The following is a 17,155-nucleotide window of genomic DNA, read 5'->3' as shown; positions in this document are numbered from 1 at the left end:
TCTATTAAAACACTCCTTTTAACAGAATTGTATGTGAATGGATATATTGGATTATGTAAGAGATGGCTAAATAAATTAAAAATAAGGGGGTGGGAGGGAGGGGATAAAGGGGAGCTGATACCAAGGAGTTCAAGAAGAAAGAAAATGTTTCGAAACTGATGTGGTAGCAATCATTTAGTACTGATTGGTGTGATTAATATCTGATATTATCAATGATGATATCAATGATATCTGTGTTATGTAAGAACTCCCAATAAAGTGATTTTTAAATTTTTTTAAAATCCTTTTCCAACTACATATCTCTATGAGGCCAGCTTTTCTTGATGAATTGCAGCCAAAGCAACAATATTATAATCTGTGTAAGGTAAAAGCAGATCTAAAAATACAGATGTCTTATATTAAGCTAAGCATTATAGATATTTACATGCTTATTTGCTAAGGACCACAGATGTTCCCTAATGGCATGCTGACAACAGTTATAAAAAAATTGGGGAAAGGACCATCAGAAGATCATATAGTCCACCCTTTCTCAGGAAAAGCACAAGCTTAAGTTCTTGCAGTTCATTGGTGTTCATTTCATTAATGAGTCATGAATACCCTCTTTGCTGACCCTGGAATAAGTCTCACTCTATCTGCTTATAATTTGAGAAGAGAGAGTTGATATATTTTGAGGTATTCTTACACATTGCTTTTTTTGTAACTGCATCCAAAGCAAATAACAAGGACTTGATATATTTAGAAACTGAAATTTTGACTTAGAGAATAAAATAACATTAGGGAAATATGGAACTTTTAAAATACCTAATTTGTCTAGTAATTTGAAAGTAGCCTGACAGAGAAAAATATAAACTTGGCATGAAAATATGCAAAATTGTTTCTGAAATAAATTTTGTTTTACCAGGAAATTTTTAGTGACAAGAGAGAATCTTATTTAAAGGACATTATAGTAAGATGGCGCTCGATTCACACACATGTGGCTTCAAAATCTGACCCACCACTTAAACATCTTGACTTTGGTTGGGCCAGTTACTTAAGCTCCCTAATTCTTGGTTTTCTTTTCTATAAAATCAAAATGACAGTAATATTTTCATATTAATTGAGATATCGTGGTGAAGAAAGCTGATGGTGCCCAGCTATTAAAAGATATAGTGTCTGGGGTCTTAAAGGCTTGAAGGAAAACAAGCGGCCACCTAGCTCAGAAGCAACAAAGCCCACATGGAAGAAGCACACAAGCCTGTGTGATCACGAGGTGTTGAAGGGATCAGGTAGCAGACACCAAAGAACAAAAGCCATCATTGTGTGATCACCTTCCCCACATAAACACTGAAGACAAATGTGTGCATAAGTAAGTGTGGTGAAGAAGGCTGATGGTGCCCGGCTATTGAGAGATATAGCATCTGGGGTCTTAAAGGCTTGAAAGTAAACAAGAGCCATCTAGCCCAGAAGCAACAAAGCCCACATGGAAGCAGCACACCAACATGTTTGATCATGAAAGGCCGAGGGGACCAGGTTTCGAGCACCAAAGGCGGGGGTGTGGGGGTGGGGAATCATATCATCATGAATGAGGGGAGCCCGTGGTGGGGACCCAATGCTCATCTATAGACAAATGGATATCCCTCGCAGAGGGGTAGTGGGGTGGAGATGAGTCACTCAGGGTTCAGTGTAGCACTAATGAAACTCAACACCTTCCTCTAGTTCTTAAATGCTTCCTCCCCCCAACTATCATGATCCCAATTCTACCTTGCAAACCTGGTTAGACCAGAGTATGCACAGTGGTACAGATGGGAACTGGAAACAAAGGGAATCCAGGACAGATGAACCCCTCAGGACCAGTGGTGAGAGTGGCGATACCGGGACAGAAGGGGAGGTAGAAAGAGTGAACTGATTACAAGGATCTACATATAACCTCCTCCCTGGGGGATAGGCATCAGAAAAGTGGGTGAAGGGAGACGCTGGGCAGTGTAAGATAAGATAAATAATAACATAAATTATCAAGGGTTCAGGAGGAAAGGGAAAACGGGGAGGGGGTAGGGGAGGGAAAAAAGGAAAATGAATTGATTCCAGGAACCCAAGCGGAAAGCGAATTTTGAGAATGATGAGGGCAATGAATGTATAAGTGTGCTTTACACAATTGATGTATGTATGGATTGTGATAAGAGTTTTATGCGCTCCAATAAAATGATTTAAAAATATATATGTGTAAAATGCTTTAGTGTATAAACAAATGGTAGTTGTTGCTGGGTTATTAAACAACTAAATTTTGGTAACTTAAAAAGAATTTTTGGCATTCATAATTTGGACAGCCTTTACAATGCTAGATTGCTCCCTCAAATGTGAATATTCTGAAATTTCAACTGCCAGTATACTGCTTTATATTCTTACTGAAACATGTCAATGAAAATATTACATTATTTTAATTAGATATTAGCATACTGGCCTGTATGTTTTTAGATGATAGTTATTTTTTTCTTATTTATTCTAGAATGACCTTCCATTTTTTAATAACTTTAATAGTGTGAGATTTGACAATGTCCATGTTTTGCTAGGAAACACAACAGTGGATGAACTAATGATGAGACTCATGGCTGCAATGGAGATCTTCACAGCCCAACAACAGGAAGACATAAAGGATGAGGTAAGGTCAAAGGCTAAGTAAGATTTTGATGAAGAAATTAGTTAAATGATGATATATACTTCTGTTACGATGGATAAATAAGGATTATGGGGGTGTATTTCCAGATTAACCAAGATTTTTTATGCCAGGAATCAAACCATTCTTTTCATGACCCAAAGAGCCAATAATTTCTTTAAAGTTATGGACTACTTATCCTTTCTAGATTTGAGATGTTAATGAGAGGGAGATTGATTTGCAAGAAACAAATTAGAAAGGAATCTTCGGTCCAGAAAATCATGACTTATATGGATTTTATAATCCACTTTTAAAGTTTCTATTATTCTTTAAATAATGAGATTGATTAGTAATCAACAAATTTTAAATTTATAAAAACATTATGAAAATTAGTAAGAATTTTTTAAACTCTGTAATTTTTAAATTTCTGAGTCCTCCCACCGTATTCAGATGATATAGATGAGATAAGTCATCACTTAAAATACTAATAACAGTACTGGTGACAATAATAGTCAGCATTTAATATTTGTGATGTATGAGGCATTATTCCAAGCACTTTATATGTGTCATCTCTTGTGATCCCCAAAACATCTCTGAGAGGTTGTATATCAGTCAGGGTTCTGGAAAAATATAATAGCTAGTACCTTCAGACTGGATAATATGAGAAGCGTTTAATAAAGAAGCTGCTATAAAGCTATAGGTAGTGTTTAAGAAAATTAAGAGATCATACAGTACTCCAGGGTTAAGGGGAGTCATTACCATCCCTTAGACCAAAGACCCAGGAAAGGGCTGCTGTTGATGGTGTTATAGCCAACCCCTGGCAACCATAATCTGATCTCCTGCTTGTACTACTATTGACCTAACCTAATCAGAAGCTGAAATCAATTCAATGATAGAATTGTTGCCCTGATGGTGTTATAGCCAACCCCTGGCAACCATAATCTGATCTCCTGCTTGTACTACTATTGACCTAACCTAATCAGAAGCTGAAATCAATTCAATGATAGAATTGTTGCCCTCTATGCGGAAGACATGGGTTCACTTCCTAGCCAATGCGCCTATACACAGCCACACCAGTCAGTCATTGGTGGCCTGCTTGTTGTTATGATATTGAACCATTTCAGTAAAACTTCCAGACATAAGTAGACTAGGAAGACCTGGCAATCTACTTCCAAAAGCCAGCCAATGAAGACTGTATGGCTTACAATGGTCTAATCTACTATTGACCTGGGAGTGGTGCAGGACCAGGTGGCATGTTGTTCTGGTGTGCATGGAGTTGTCATGAGTTTGGAGACTGACTCAATGACAGCTAACAATAACATCAGAAGCTGGAATGCAGGAGTGATTCCCTGAGCACAAAGTGCAATGTGGATTTGGAGGAACAAATGGAAGATAGTCTAGTCTAGCTCATATTGTCACTTAGATAAGAAAACGGAGGGTCAAAAAACTTAAGTAATTTTCTCAAGTTACAAAACTAGTCAAGGAGCTTTAATGATAACCTTAAATGATCATTAATAATACCTTACCAATCAGAATATTTTCATATTTATAAAATAGCTTGAGATTTAAAATTTTTTTTATTTGTTAACTTGTTATTAGGCTCACAGATATTTTTAATAGACTTTGAACTTTGTTGTTTTTAATAGCAAAACCAAAAATATTTCCATAGAACAAATCAAGGAAATTTTGAGTTCTCAGCAATTACCAAAAAAATTCAGGTATAATGAGTGTTTTAACCAGAATACCTTTTAGTATTGCAAGTGTGAAACATGTAGACACTTGGAATATAACCTTTGTACTATTGCATTTCTCTCTGTTTGCTTATCTCTGTCTTCCAGTAGACTGGGGTTTGTTAGGCAAGGAAGGGGTATATTGTATTCACGTTTGTCATGTTTTTAACTCTGTCCTCTGGCAGTGTACCTAGCACAAAGTAGACATTCAATAAATGTTTGTTGACTGACTGAATAAAGAATACTTGGGAGTATTTACATGAAATAATGTAACGTGAAAAAATAATACTTGATTGCATATGTAAAAATAGATATATCCACATTAACAAATATGAAGATTTATACTTCTATACTATTTTAGAATTTGAATGCTCATAAGGTTTCTTTTATTGCTATAAAACTGTTGAGTTTGTTAATTTTTCTTAATAGTGTTTCATTTACTCCGAAGGAAAGGCCACTAGATATGTGGTAAAAGATATTTATCTTTTATTCTATAAATTGACAGTGACATTTTGAAATAATAAAGTACTGTACTTACTTAAGAATTTATAATAATAGGTGTGTTGCCATTCAAGATTACATTTATCCTGAAATAGAGGCATTGATTAACAATAATTCACTAAACAGCTTCTTCAGCCATTTAAATCTTGAGTCTCATTAGTACCAGATTTACAGATTATGTTGCATAATGATATGAGTGCACAGTAGTTGCATGCATATTCTACTTCATTCTTTCATCTTAATTTGTGTTCTTTTAATTCATTGGTAAAGAAATTGACTTTAATTCCTTTAATACTGAGGTAAGATTTAATATAAGGGTAACAGGAAAAATCCAAGACTTAAAATAATTGATAATTTTATTGAAATTTGATGACAAACAATAAGGATTTCTCTCTTTTTTTAGAGTGGCTTCATAAAAGTTGTTATTCAGGTTCTAAGTGGAGTTCCTATGGAAAGCTTTTTATGTTTAAAGCAATCTTTTGGAATGTGCATAGAGGGTAATGATTTGGTACCAGTGACAGACAAGAAACCATGTCCCTTGTAACTGTGAATTTACCTTGTTGGTTTTTTGTTGTTTTTTTTTTTTTCAGATTACAAATAAAATTTCATTTTAAGCTTCCAATTAAAATCAAATTAATGAACATGTTTAGAGGATGACTTTCTATGCCTGAATTTATTTTAATTTAACTTTGGTTAAGTTATATCAAGCACTGCAATAACTCCATTAAATTAATATAGCCAAAGCCACATAGAATGCATTGAAACTTTTATTATTAAATGAGCTCCAAATAATTATTCAGTGGTACAGATTGCACTACTAAACTTCTTATTCCTGATTTTTCCCAACTCTAATCAGAGCACATGCATGATATGAAATTCTGGTTTTGATACAGCTACTTCTGGCTTTCATTTTAGACATTTTCATTAGTGGTATTAGTTTGAGTTTGTTACTGTTTAGTACCAAGTGTACCACACTAAGCTAGATTCTGTGGACAAAGAACTGCTTTACTGTAATGAGCCATTGGAAAAAAGAAGGTGCGGAGTAAAACAAATATTTCTATATGACCGTCACCTCATTTTATTATCTTGTTGCTGTACGCATGATTGCAAACAGTGGTTTCAGTTGTTTTCATATGCACACGTGTTTTAAGCAGTGGGTAGTCTGGATTCCCTGAGAATCAAGAGTCTGTGCTACTAGTTCCTAATCTGTTTGCTTCACCCTTTGGTTCATTCAACGTTATAGTTTATGTGGAACTATATTTCCTACTTGAGAAAATTAATTCCCTCTATGGTTAACTTTTATCTGTGTAGTAGCCCCATAAATTGTTACAATCTAGATCCTGGAAATCAGAGAAGTTATGTTTCTTTGGTAATTCTAAAAGTATGCAAGGGGACTTCAAATAGTTTGTGGGAAAATGGAATTTTCAAACCTGTTAAACCTAATATTTGTATTATGGATAATATTGCAAAACATAGGAATTCCAGAACACATCACATCCTCATACAGAATCTGTAGGGAGACCAATAGGTGATCCTTTAAAAGAACTAGGTAATACTGTGTGGTTTAAAATCAGGAAAAGTGTGGATCAAAGTTTCACCATACTTTACTCAACAAATAATTTGAGACGCTAGGCTATATGAAGAACATTAAGACTAGAGGGAGATTCATTTTCAACTGGTAATATTCACATAATACAACCTTGCATAGTGAAAACCAAAAGGGCATGAAACACGGATGTAGACCAGAGACTACAGCATTCATTACAGATTGCACCTGAACATAAAGAAAGCAGAAATCCTCAAAACTAGACCAATAAGAAACATTGAGATAAATAAAAAATATTGACGTTATCAAGGGTTTCATTGTACTTGATCCACAATGAATGTCCTCAGAAGCAGCCTTCAAGAAAATAAATAACTTACTTCCTTGGTCAAATCTGCCATTAAAAGAAACCCCAAAACAAAACCTCATTCCCACTAAGTCAATTCCTACTCAGAATGGTCCTGTAGGACAAAGTAAAACAGTTCCTGTGGGTTTTCAAGGCTGTAAATTCTTATGGTACCAGACTGCCTCATCTTTCTCCTACAAAATAACTGGTGGTTTCAAACTGTTGACCTTACGATTAGTAGCCCAATAGTTCTTTAAATTATTAAAAGGCAAGCATGTCACTCTGAGAACTGACATGACTTGATACTTTTGGTAGCCTCATATGCATGTGAAAACTGGACAAGAATAATTGATACCATTGAATCAGGTGGTGTCAAAGAAACACTATGAACTACAAGAAGAAAAAACAAATCTGTCTTGGAAAGAGTACAGCCAAAGATGCTCCTTAGAAGCGAGAAGGATGAGAGTTGATCTCCTACACTTAGGACATGTTATCAGGAGGGACAAGTCTCTGGAGAATGGTCATCATGCTTAGTAAGAGAGAGGGTCAATGAAAAAAAGAAGCCCCTCAATGAGATGGATTAACTCAGTGGTGGCAACATGACCTCAAACATGGCCACACTTGTAAGGCTGGCACAAGACTGGGTGGTGTTTTGTTGTAACAGAACGCAGCTCCAAGTAGGGACTGATTTAATACCACCCAACAGCAACTAGGATTTTTTTAATTTATTGGAAATAAATAAAAGAAATAGGATAAATTAAAATAAAAGAAATAGGAATAATTAAGCTAGTTATAAATAACCTTAGTGAAAGATTACAAAGAATGTCAATTGATAGTAAGCTATTATTACTAAATATTATGGCTTTTGTTCCTATCTTTAAAAATACATACTAGATATTTGCAAGAAATTGGTTGTTTATTCATGAGCCAAGTGCCCACATTAATCCTCAAAATTCTAAGGACACACTAAGTAGAATGCAGTTTTTGTCCTTGAGTAGCTTACATTATCGGGGATTTAATCTTACAATGAGCCAATTGAAGAAAGGAGTGAGTACTCTCCCCATTTTAAAAGTGTTAGGAAAAAATTTTACATGATTTTCCCCCCCAAAGTTAGCTAACCAGCCAGTCAAAAGTCAAACTGCATCTCAGATACTATTAACCCATTTGATAAGGAAGTTAAAACTTTGAAAAGTTCATGAATTATCCAAGAGCACAGGTTTTTGTTTTCTTAACCAATTTAGGAAAACCATGCCTGAGAAGTAGTATGATAAAATCAGCAGTGGTAGTGGCAATAACAGAGCTGCTAAGCTTAAACTGAGCAAAGCAAAATGCATCATATAGTTATAATACAGTTTTTACTTTTCTTCATCATTTTACATGGTTCTTCTTGAACCCATTGTTCCCTAAACTTGAAATCCTAAAGTGGTAGTTAAATCTCCTGTTTATTGCATCAAATGTTTGATTCATTTAGAAGAATAAACCTAGGACTGCCCTGTCACAGTTCTCTTACTTGCTCAGACCTCAAACCTTTAGATGTCCAGAATATGGAATCCCAAACCCTATAAAAGATTAAACATGACCTAAAAGACTTAAAGTGTTACTAAGTCTTTAAGCCTTTTTATTTTTACAAATCAGATCAAGAAACATTACTCATGATGATGGCAACATATGTACATATGTTCTTGACACAATGGATGTATGTATGGATTGTGATAAGAATTATATGAGTCCCCAATAAAATGATTTTTTTAAAGGGTAAAAATAAATAAAGACAGACTTAAAAACTTTAGAAAAAGAAACATTACTCAAAGTCTCATACTCATAGGCATACATCTCACAAGCATCCCCAACAAATTATAATTTTGATTTATCTTCATTTCCTGATTCACTGGTTCTTCAGTAGTCACCTGTCACATATATCTGATAGCATAGTGAATTACGAATTTCACTACTAACCACAAGGTCACCTGTTCAAACCCACCAGCTTCTCTGCAACAGAAAGTGGAGATTTTCTGCTGCCATAGAAATTTACAACCTCGATCACGCCCTACCAGGCCTTTTATACCCTCCTCACCACCGATTTGGATTACTTGTTGTTCTGTTGTCCCTGGGTTTGTTAACACCACTTCCTTTACCCCCACCTCCCCCTCTCCCCTGAACCGTCAGTCCCGTTGTTTTCTCCTCCAGATTGTTCATCCAGCCTGTCTTATTTCGACAGACCTGTGGAGATAATAACAGGCACAAAAACAAGACACAGCAAAACCAAGCAACAAAAGAAAACAAAACAACAAAAAGCCAATGACTAAAACACAACACAACAAAAAAGAAAAGCTTATAGTTAGTTCAAGGACTGTTTGTTGGCCTTTAGGAATGTTTTCCGGTCGAGTCTGATGAGTTGCCAAGACCTGGCCCAAAGTCTATTTTGTATTCCCTGGGGACTTCGTTGCTCTGTTGCCCTTGCTATTCTGTTTCACGCCCTTAGTGTTTTGCATCGGTGTGGTGGGATCAGATCAGGTGCAATTCCCACATTGTCTCTCCAGTATTGTCCCCTGTAGGGCTATGGGTCAGTGAGGGATGTCATTCTCTCATATTGGGGCTGCCCATTTGGTCTCCTCTGTGGATTGGCTGCTCTGAGCGAGAATATTTTCGTCAAGGCTTGGTGGGCTAGGATATGTTCCACTTTCTCTTCCTCCCCCTTCATTTGCTCCCTTGTCCCTCTCCCTGAGCTGCAACTTCAGTGCTGTCCTCTGAAATAAATTTTGGAGCGAGGGGGGGGGGGGTAGCTCTCCACATACTTGGGATTGGGGCCAGCCCCTCGGACCTCTCCACTGGTTCCCTACTCCATGCTGGCATGTTGCATTCACATCTTGGAGCACCGGGTTGAAGTCTGGTCCTTCTTTCCCTGTGGAGAATAAACGGTACCCTCCCCTTGGGTGGGTTAGTGCCCTCTTTGCCCCTGCTAACCATTTCTTGTTTTTTTGTTTGTTTGTTCCCCACCCCCTCCTTTTTAGTTGGCTACCATATGTATCCCTGGATTTGGCCTGGCCCCTACCATGCTACCTGGGCCTTGCCCCAGGAATGATTGCTTACAGTAGCTTTTTCCCTATGACCCTTTTGCACTTTTCTTAAGCTTACCTCATCGGACTCATTTGTAACTGAGAGGAATTACTGTAACCCAAATGAAGGCTGAGCATGACAGTGGGACAAGAGGAAAGTAAAAGGAAATAGAGGAAAGAGCTAGGAGGCAAAGAGCATTTATGGAGGTCTAAATAAAGGCATGTACTTATGTAAATATATTTATATGTGAGGATGGGGAAATAGATTTATGTGCATATATTTATAAGTCTAATATTAAGGTAGCAGACGGACATTGGGCCTCGATTCAAGTACTCCCTCAATGCACGGATACTTTGTTCTATTTAACTGGCATTCCATGATGCTCACCTCCCCTACATGATCACTGAAGACAAAGCAGGTGCATAAGCAAATGTGGTGAAGAAAGCTAATGGAGCCTGGCTATCAAAGATACAGCGTCTGGGGTTCTTAAAGACTTGAAGGTAAACAAGCATCCATCTAGCTGAGATGCAACTAAGCCCACATGGAAGAAGCACACCAGACTATATGATCACGAGGTGCCAAAGGGATCAGTTATCAGGCATCAAAGAACAAAAAATCATTGTGTGCTTACCTCCCAGATACGATCACTGAAGACAAATGGGTACATAAGCAAATGTGGTGAAGAAAGTTGATGGTGCCTGCCTATCAAAAGATACCGCATCTAGGGTCTTAAAAGGCTTGACGGTAAACCAGCGGCCATCTAGCTGAGAAGCAACAAAGCCCACATGGAAGAAGCACACCAGCCTGTGTGATTATGAGGTGTCGCAGGGATCAGCTATTGGGCATCAAAGAACAAAAAATCATATTGCGAATGAGGGGGGAGTGGGGACCCAAAGCCCATCTGTAGGCAACTGGAAGTGTCACAGGGAGAAGACTAGCCAGTCAGGGTGCATTGTAGAAACAATAGAACATGCAACTTTCCTCTAGTTCCTAAATGTTTCCTCCCCTTCCCACCACCCCCCTCACCCCCACTATCATGATTCCAATTCTACCTTACAAATCTGGCTAGACCAGAGGATGTACACTGGTACAGATAGGAACTGGAAACACAGGCAATCCAGGATGGATGATCCCTTCAGGACCAGTGGCGATACCAGGAGGGTGGGGTAGAGAGGGGGAACAATTACAAGGATCTACATGTGATTTCCTCCTGGGGGACGGACAACAGGAAAGTGGGTGAAGAGAGACATCAGACAATGTAAGATGTGACAAAATAATAATTTATAAATTATCAAGGGTTCATGAGGGAGGGGGAAGCGTAGAGGGAGAGAAAAAGATGAAGACCTAATGCCAGGGGCTTACATGGTGAGCAAATGTTTTGAGAATGATGAGGGCAATGAATGTACAAATGTGCTTTACACTATTGATGTGTGTATGGGTTATGAAAAGAGTTGTATGAGCCCCCAATAAAATGATTTTAAAAAAGATTTACAACCTCAAAAACCTAAAGGGGGCTGTTCTACTCTGCCCTATAGGGTCACTATAAGTTAGAATCAACTCGGTGGCAGTGATTTAGATTTGGGGAATTTGTTTTTGCTTTTTCACATGCTCCGCGATGTCAGGAAAACAAAGAAGAGGTGTCGTTATACCTGTAACAATATACAGTGTGCTTTATGTTCTTTCATTTGATCCTCTCAATGACCCTATACACTGAAACCTATGATAGTTAGAACTTGATGAGGTCATCTTATTTTTTTCTTGGCTTGCAAGTATTCTACCTGTGACAAGGTGTGGTCATCAATTCTCTATCACTCTCTATTTAGAGGGAAATGTTTGAGTCTTCCGTGTCTAACAGGTTTCTGTTTTACACAGGTTCTGACTTTCCCAAGTTGCAATGTATAATGAAAAAACTGATCTCAGAGAATTTAAGAGATTTGCCTTAAGTTTACACCTAGTGAAGGACATGAACTTTGTCTTCTATTTGTTCCAGATTATAATGTTTTTTGCTTTAAGGCTCTTACAGTCACATTGAAGGTTCAAGACATAATGTTAAAAGTTAAGGAAGTGGCACAAATAACACATAGAGAATATTGAAATTTTTTGCATGTAGAAAAGTGAGACATGGCTGTGGGCCAGCAGTGTGAGAAGTTGAGTCTTAGACTCAGTACTTGCTGGACATTTCTGAGAACTGACAGATAGAAGGGGAAAAACAAGCTCTACCCCTTGAATTGTAGTCTGAGCAGTTTTTTACTGACTTTTGTGGTAAAATACATAGCAGCTGTATGTCTTTTCTTGCCAACAAATTGATTATAACCCACGGTGAAGCCATGCGTGCAGAGTAGAACTGCACATGTAAAGTCTTCAAAGTTGTGACCTGCCTTCAGATGTGTTTCACACACTCTTCTAGAATAAAACTGCATTTCCATGGAAGGTTCCTGGGATTAACTCCAGCAGCACTGTTCACAAGACTAAGTAGAATCAAAGCAGGCTGACCTGGAGAATAAGTTGGACATCCAGATTCCCAAATGTTGTATACTCTTGAATAGAATAATGAAATGTATTTGTCTTAAATGTCTACATTTGTGCCTGGAATAATGCTTACTGCTAAAAAGTCATATCCACGCCCACGTTATTTACACTTGTTGCTCTTATTAAAGTGCCTGCTGATGGATTGGTCCATCCATGCCTGACATCTCAAAGTGGAAGTTAATTGTTTGTCATAAATGAAACTAATGTAAAGAGATTTTGAGACTCAGCATTAGCACTAGCATTCAACACAGCTGTTTAGGCCACATTTTTCTCTCTCTTGCCTGCGGTGGTGACTTCTCCATGGATTACAGTAACACTTTTTGACAAGCTTAGACTGGATAGAGCTGCCATGTCATGACAGAACAAAATTGATGATATCTCAGTAATGCATTCTTTTTTATTTGGGCTGTCAACATGTATTACTGTAAAAGTATTTATTCTTAAACTGCTGGCCCCGCTTGTCCATTTGTGTTTTTAATAACAGTGGGGGTGCAACAAAATATGTTTATTTTTCTGGTTATACAATATTAGCTGGCTTTAGGGGTAATATATCTAGTTATTATATTTTCTTTTGTATACTGTTGTTTTTAAAAGTAGCTATCTAAGTGTTTCCAATTAAAAATTAAAACCATCTGCTTCTTCTAAAGTCTTCTCAAGTGGCTACTGAGATTTTCCCCCCCATTGTCAGAAATCTGACAGATACCTACAGAAAATTTTAAGTAAAACTATCAAGGCAAATGCTTCAAGAAGAATTAGAAAAAAATATGTCTTAAATATTACATTAACTTAAATATCTTTGGAGATAGTCAGCTTTCGTGGATTTTTCTTTCACACTGGTCCTTATGTTTGTTTGAAGGAATATGGGAGTGGGGGCTAAAAGTACTTGTTATTTCTTTATTTGTAGCTGTTTGTTGTGGATTAAGGGAAAGTTTACAGAGCAAATCATCATTTCTATATTCAACCATCCCTTGTAAAACCCTCCATGTGCTGTCATGAATTCCACTTTCTCTGGTGCCCATTTCTTTGTCTTTCCTAACATTCTGGACTTTGTCCCTGGGGAAATTCTGCCCTTTTGATCTTAAACGGTTGATCATTCTAACACAGGTAAGAGTTTACTTCCTTACCTGAAGGATTCCTAAGGGCCATAGTTCTGGAAGTTCCTCCAGCTTCTATCCTACAAGTAAATCTGGTCTCTACAATGATTTGGGGTTTGTGTCACATTTTTCTTCCACTTTATGCTGAACATTCCACTGTGATCCTTCTTATAGCCGTTGGTAGTGGTAGCTGGGCATAGCTTATGGTCTAGGAGTGTGGAGCCTAGTGGTCACATGGTCCATTGTCGATTGGTTTCAACATGTATTTATTTTTTATTCTTCTTTCCTCTGGATGGGGATAAGCCAGTAGTTGCATCTTAAATAGCTGCTGTGGTCTTGACCTGGCCTTTTTTCTTAACATTTTATTAGGTACTCATACAACTCTTATCACAGTCCATACATATATCAATTGTATAAAGCACATCTGTACATTCATTGCCCTCATCATTTTCAAAGCATTTGCTCTCCACTTTTCATCAAGTCCTCTTTTTTCCCCTCCCTCCCTATTTCCCCTCCCTCGTGAGCTCTTGATAATTTATAAATTATTATTTTGTCATATCTTGCCCTGTCCAGCATCTTCCTTCACCCCCTTTTCTGTTGTCCGTCCCCCAGGGAGGAGGTCACATGTACATCCTTGTAATCAGTTCCCCCTTTCCAACCCACTCACCCTCTACCCTCCCAGTATCGCCCCTCACACCCCGGGTCCTAAAGGTATCATCCGCCCTGGATTCCCTGTGCCTCCAGCTCCTATCTGCACCAGTGTACATCCTCTGCTCTATCCAGACTTGCAAGTTATAATTCGGATCATGGTAGTTGGGGTGGGGAGGAAGCATTTAAGAGATGAATCAGTCAGGGTGCCATGTAGCACCGACGAAGAATACAACTTTCCTCTAGTTCATAAAAGTACTTTTTTATGTGCTTTCTACCTTTCTTTGGAGTGAGTTTGCTACCAAATTCAAGATATAACACCAGTTTTCTGGGATGGTTACAATAATAACCTGAGAGACAGTTCTATTCATTAAGGAACTTCCAAATTTAAAGAGCCAAAGCTATATCCTTACAAAATAGCCCTAATAATGGAGTTCTGTCTGACGGAATTCAGAAGCAGTGATCCTTCAAGTTAGAAATTACTTCTTTGAAGAGTTAAGATTTTATGTTTCCAAAAATGACAGTGTAGTTTGTGTGTGCAAAGGTCAGATAAGAGAATATTACAGTGTGGAGAAAATATGATCAAATGGGGTAGTGTAAAGATGTTCAGGTCTGTTTATATGAAGTAGAATAGATATTAAAAGAACAGAAAGATTTTATTCTCTTCCATTAGTATTTTTAACAAGTCAGCTTTGCTTCTCTAAATTACTTTGCATGGATTTTTTTTTTGCCCCTCATGGAAGGCCCTGAGGATCTTCTGACAGGTTTGTCCCACTTAAAATTTTGTCCTGGCTCCAGTTACACTGTCTGATTAACATCACTCCAGTAAACAGATAATTGCGCCATAGTATGGGAACCCAGCAAAGGTAATAAGTGCAAGGAGCAGCAAGGTTGGGGTGAGGGGGAACGTAGAGGAGAAAATATTTGAGTCTTAAAGGCTAGTATGTAAGAGTAAAGCAGACAAGCCACCTTAATTCATTTGTTTAACCACTAAACTGATATATCTTTATTAAGGACCTGTTTCTTATATGCCAATGCTGTTAAGCACCAGATAATTACAGTAAGATGACAGAGTCCTTGAGATGTTCAGAGCCTGCAAATAAATGATTTCTTTATAATGTCATAGTATCTATGCTGGTGTAATGCACAGGGTATTAAACGTTGCCTAGCAGAAGTAGAAAAGTTCTGCCAGAAAAATCCTTAGAGGTAAACCTCAAAGTTTCTTCGTGTGTGGCAGGTAGCATTGTTGAGAAGTATCTTGTCAGTGAAAGAAGGGTTCCTTTACCAGAAAGATAAACCATCAGCTAAAAGAGACACACTTTACAATTAAATTGGGGCCATGTGGTTTCTTAGCCAGGAAGATCCTAATTTCAGATTTGATGTCATTTCAACAATAGCCATATACACCTCCCTTTTCCCTTTGTATTCAGTTCAATTTTAGCATGAAACATCAAAGCAAGACAAGGCAAGAGTCATCCTCCCCCACCCCCAAGAGGACAAATAATAGAAATGTGGGTGAAGGGAGACAATGGACAGTGTAAAATGAGAATAACTATATAACTATATATATATATATATAGTGATCAGGGATTCATGAGGCTGGAAGGGAGGGGGGAAAGAGGAGCTTATACCAAGGACTCAAGTAGAAAATGTTTGAAAATGATGGCAACGTTTCTAAACATATGCTGGATACAATTGTTGTATGGAATGTTGTAAGACCTGTAAGAGCCTCCAATAAAATGACTTTGAGGAAAAAAAAGGACATGGTGAGGAAAGAATTATTCTCTACATTCTATACTTTTTTGTTGTTGGATGTTTTGGTTTTGTTATTATTAGGACATAAAAAACATCTTACATAGGATCTTGTTTCTGTCAGGTTCCACTAAGACACCTCCAACTCATAGCAATCCTCTGTATAACAGTTCTAAACATTGCCTGGTCCTGTGCCGGCCTCATAATTTTTGCTATGTTTGATACTATTGTTGTAGCCACTATGTCACTCCATTTTCCCCATTTATTTGTTTATATTTTAATAAATCATCTCATTGGGTTGACCCTTCTGTGAGGGGATGTCCAATTGTCTACAGATGGGCTTTGGGTCTTCTAATTCCTGATACCTGATCCTGTTGATACCTTGTGATCACACAGGCTGGTGTGCTTCTCCCATGTGGGCTTTGTTGCTTCCCAGCTAGATGGCTGCTTGTTTAACTTCCAGCCTTTTAAGACACCATATGCTATAAATTTTGATAGCCGGGCACCATCAGTTTTCTTCGCCACATTTGCTTGTGCATCCATTTTAACTTCAGCAATCGTGTTATGAAGGTGAGAATGCCAGGTTATTAGAACAAAGTGTTCTTGAGGGAGTACTTGAAATAGAGGCCTACTGTCCATCTGCACCTTGGTATTTTACATATAAAGATATACCTATTATATATTAATATATTTGCATATATACATGCCTATATTTATACCTCTATAAATGTCTTTTGCCTCCTAGTTCTTTCCTCTATTTCCTTTTACTCTCTCCTGTCCCACTGTCATGTTCAACCTTCATTCTGCTCTCTCTACTTCCTCTTGACTACATTGCACTTGATCAAACCCCATCAGGCATTCTATGCCTTCCTCTCGCCATCGATTTTAGACCTCTTATTTTCCCTTGTCCCTGGTTTGTTGCTTCCCTTCCTTCCCTCTTCTCTCCCGCCCCCATTGGAACCATCAGCCCCATTGTTTTCTCCTGGGATTGTTTTTCCTGCCTATCTTATATAGATAGACATGAAACACAACAAAAAAAATAGCCTATGAATAGTTCCAGGTCTGTCTGCTGACCCTTATGAATATCTTCTGATCAGTTTTGTCGCAGTGCCAAGCCCTTCCCCCCAATTCCTCTGGGACTTTATTGCTTTTCTCCCCTTCTCTGTTGCACTCCCTTCATGTTACGCCTTGGAGTCGGGGGTTCAGACCAGGCACAATTGCTGCACTGTGTCTCCAGTGCTGCTCCATCATAACATTGTGGGTCAGTAAGGAGACATTGTGTCTCTCCCTTTCAGTGACCTTATTAAGGATTATATTTTTGTTGTT

General features: G+C 37.9%; 1 protein-coding gene across 1 annotated transcript in view; it reads left to right on the top strand.

The window, feature by feature from the left end:
- The window catches only part of FAF1 (Fas associated factor 1), a 504,460-nt gene that overhangs the window by 399,994 nt on the left and 87,311 nt on the right, over nucleotides 1–17,155 (top strand). The window contains exon 15 of the mRNA XM_075555846.1: nucleotides 2,547–2,635. Coding sequence (XP_075411961.1) covers nucleotides 2,547–2,635 — 89 coding nt within the window. The remainder of the gene's footprint in view (nucleotides 1–2,546; nucleotides 2,636–17,155) is intronic.

The sequence above is a fragment of the Tenrec ecaudatus genome, chromosome 1 (assembly GCF_050624435.1).
Source record: "Tenrec ecaudatus isolate mTenEca1 chromosome 1, mTenEca1.hap1, whole genome shotgun sequence".
In the NCBI taxonomy this organism is placed as follows: Eukaryota; Metazoa; Chordata; class Mammalia; order Afrosoricida; family Tenrecidae; genus Tenrec; species Tenrec ecaudatus.
Note: the sequence above shows the minus strand (reverse complement) of the source record. Positions and strands in the feature narration are given on the sequence as shown.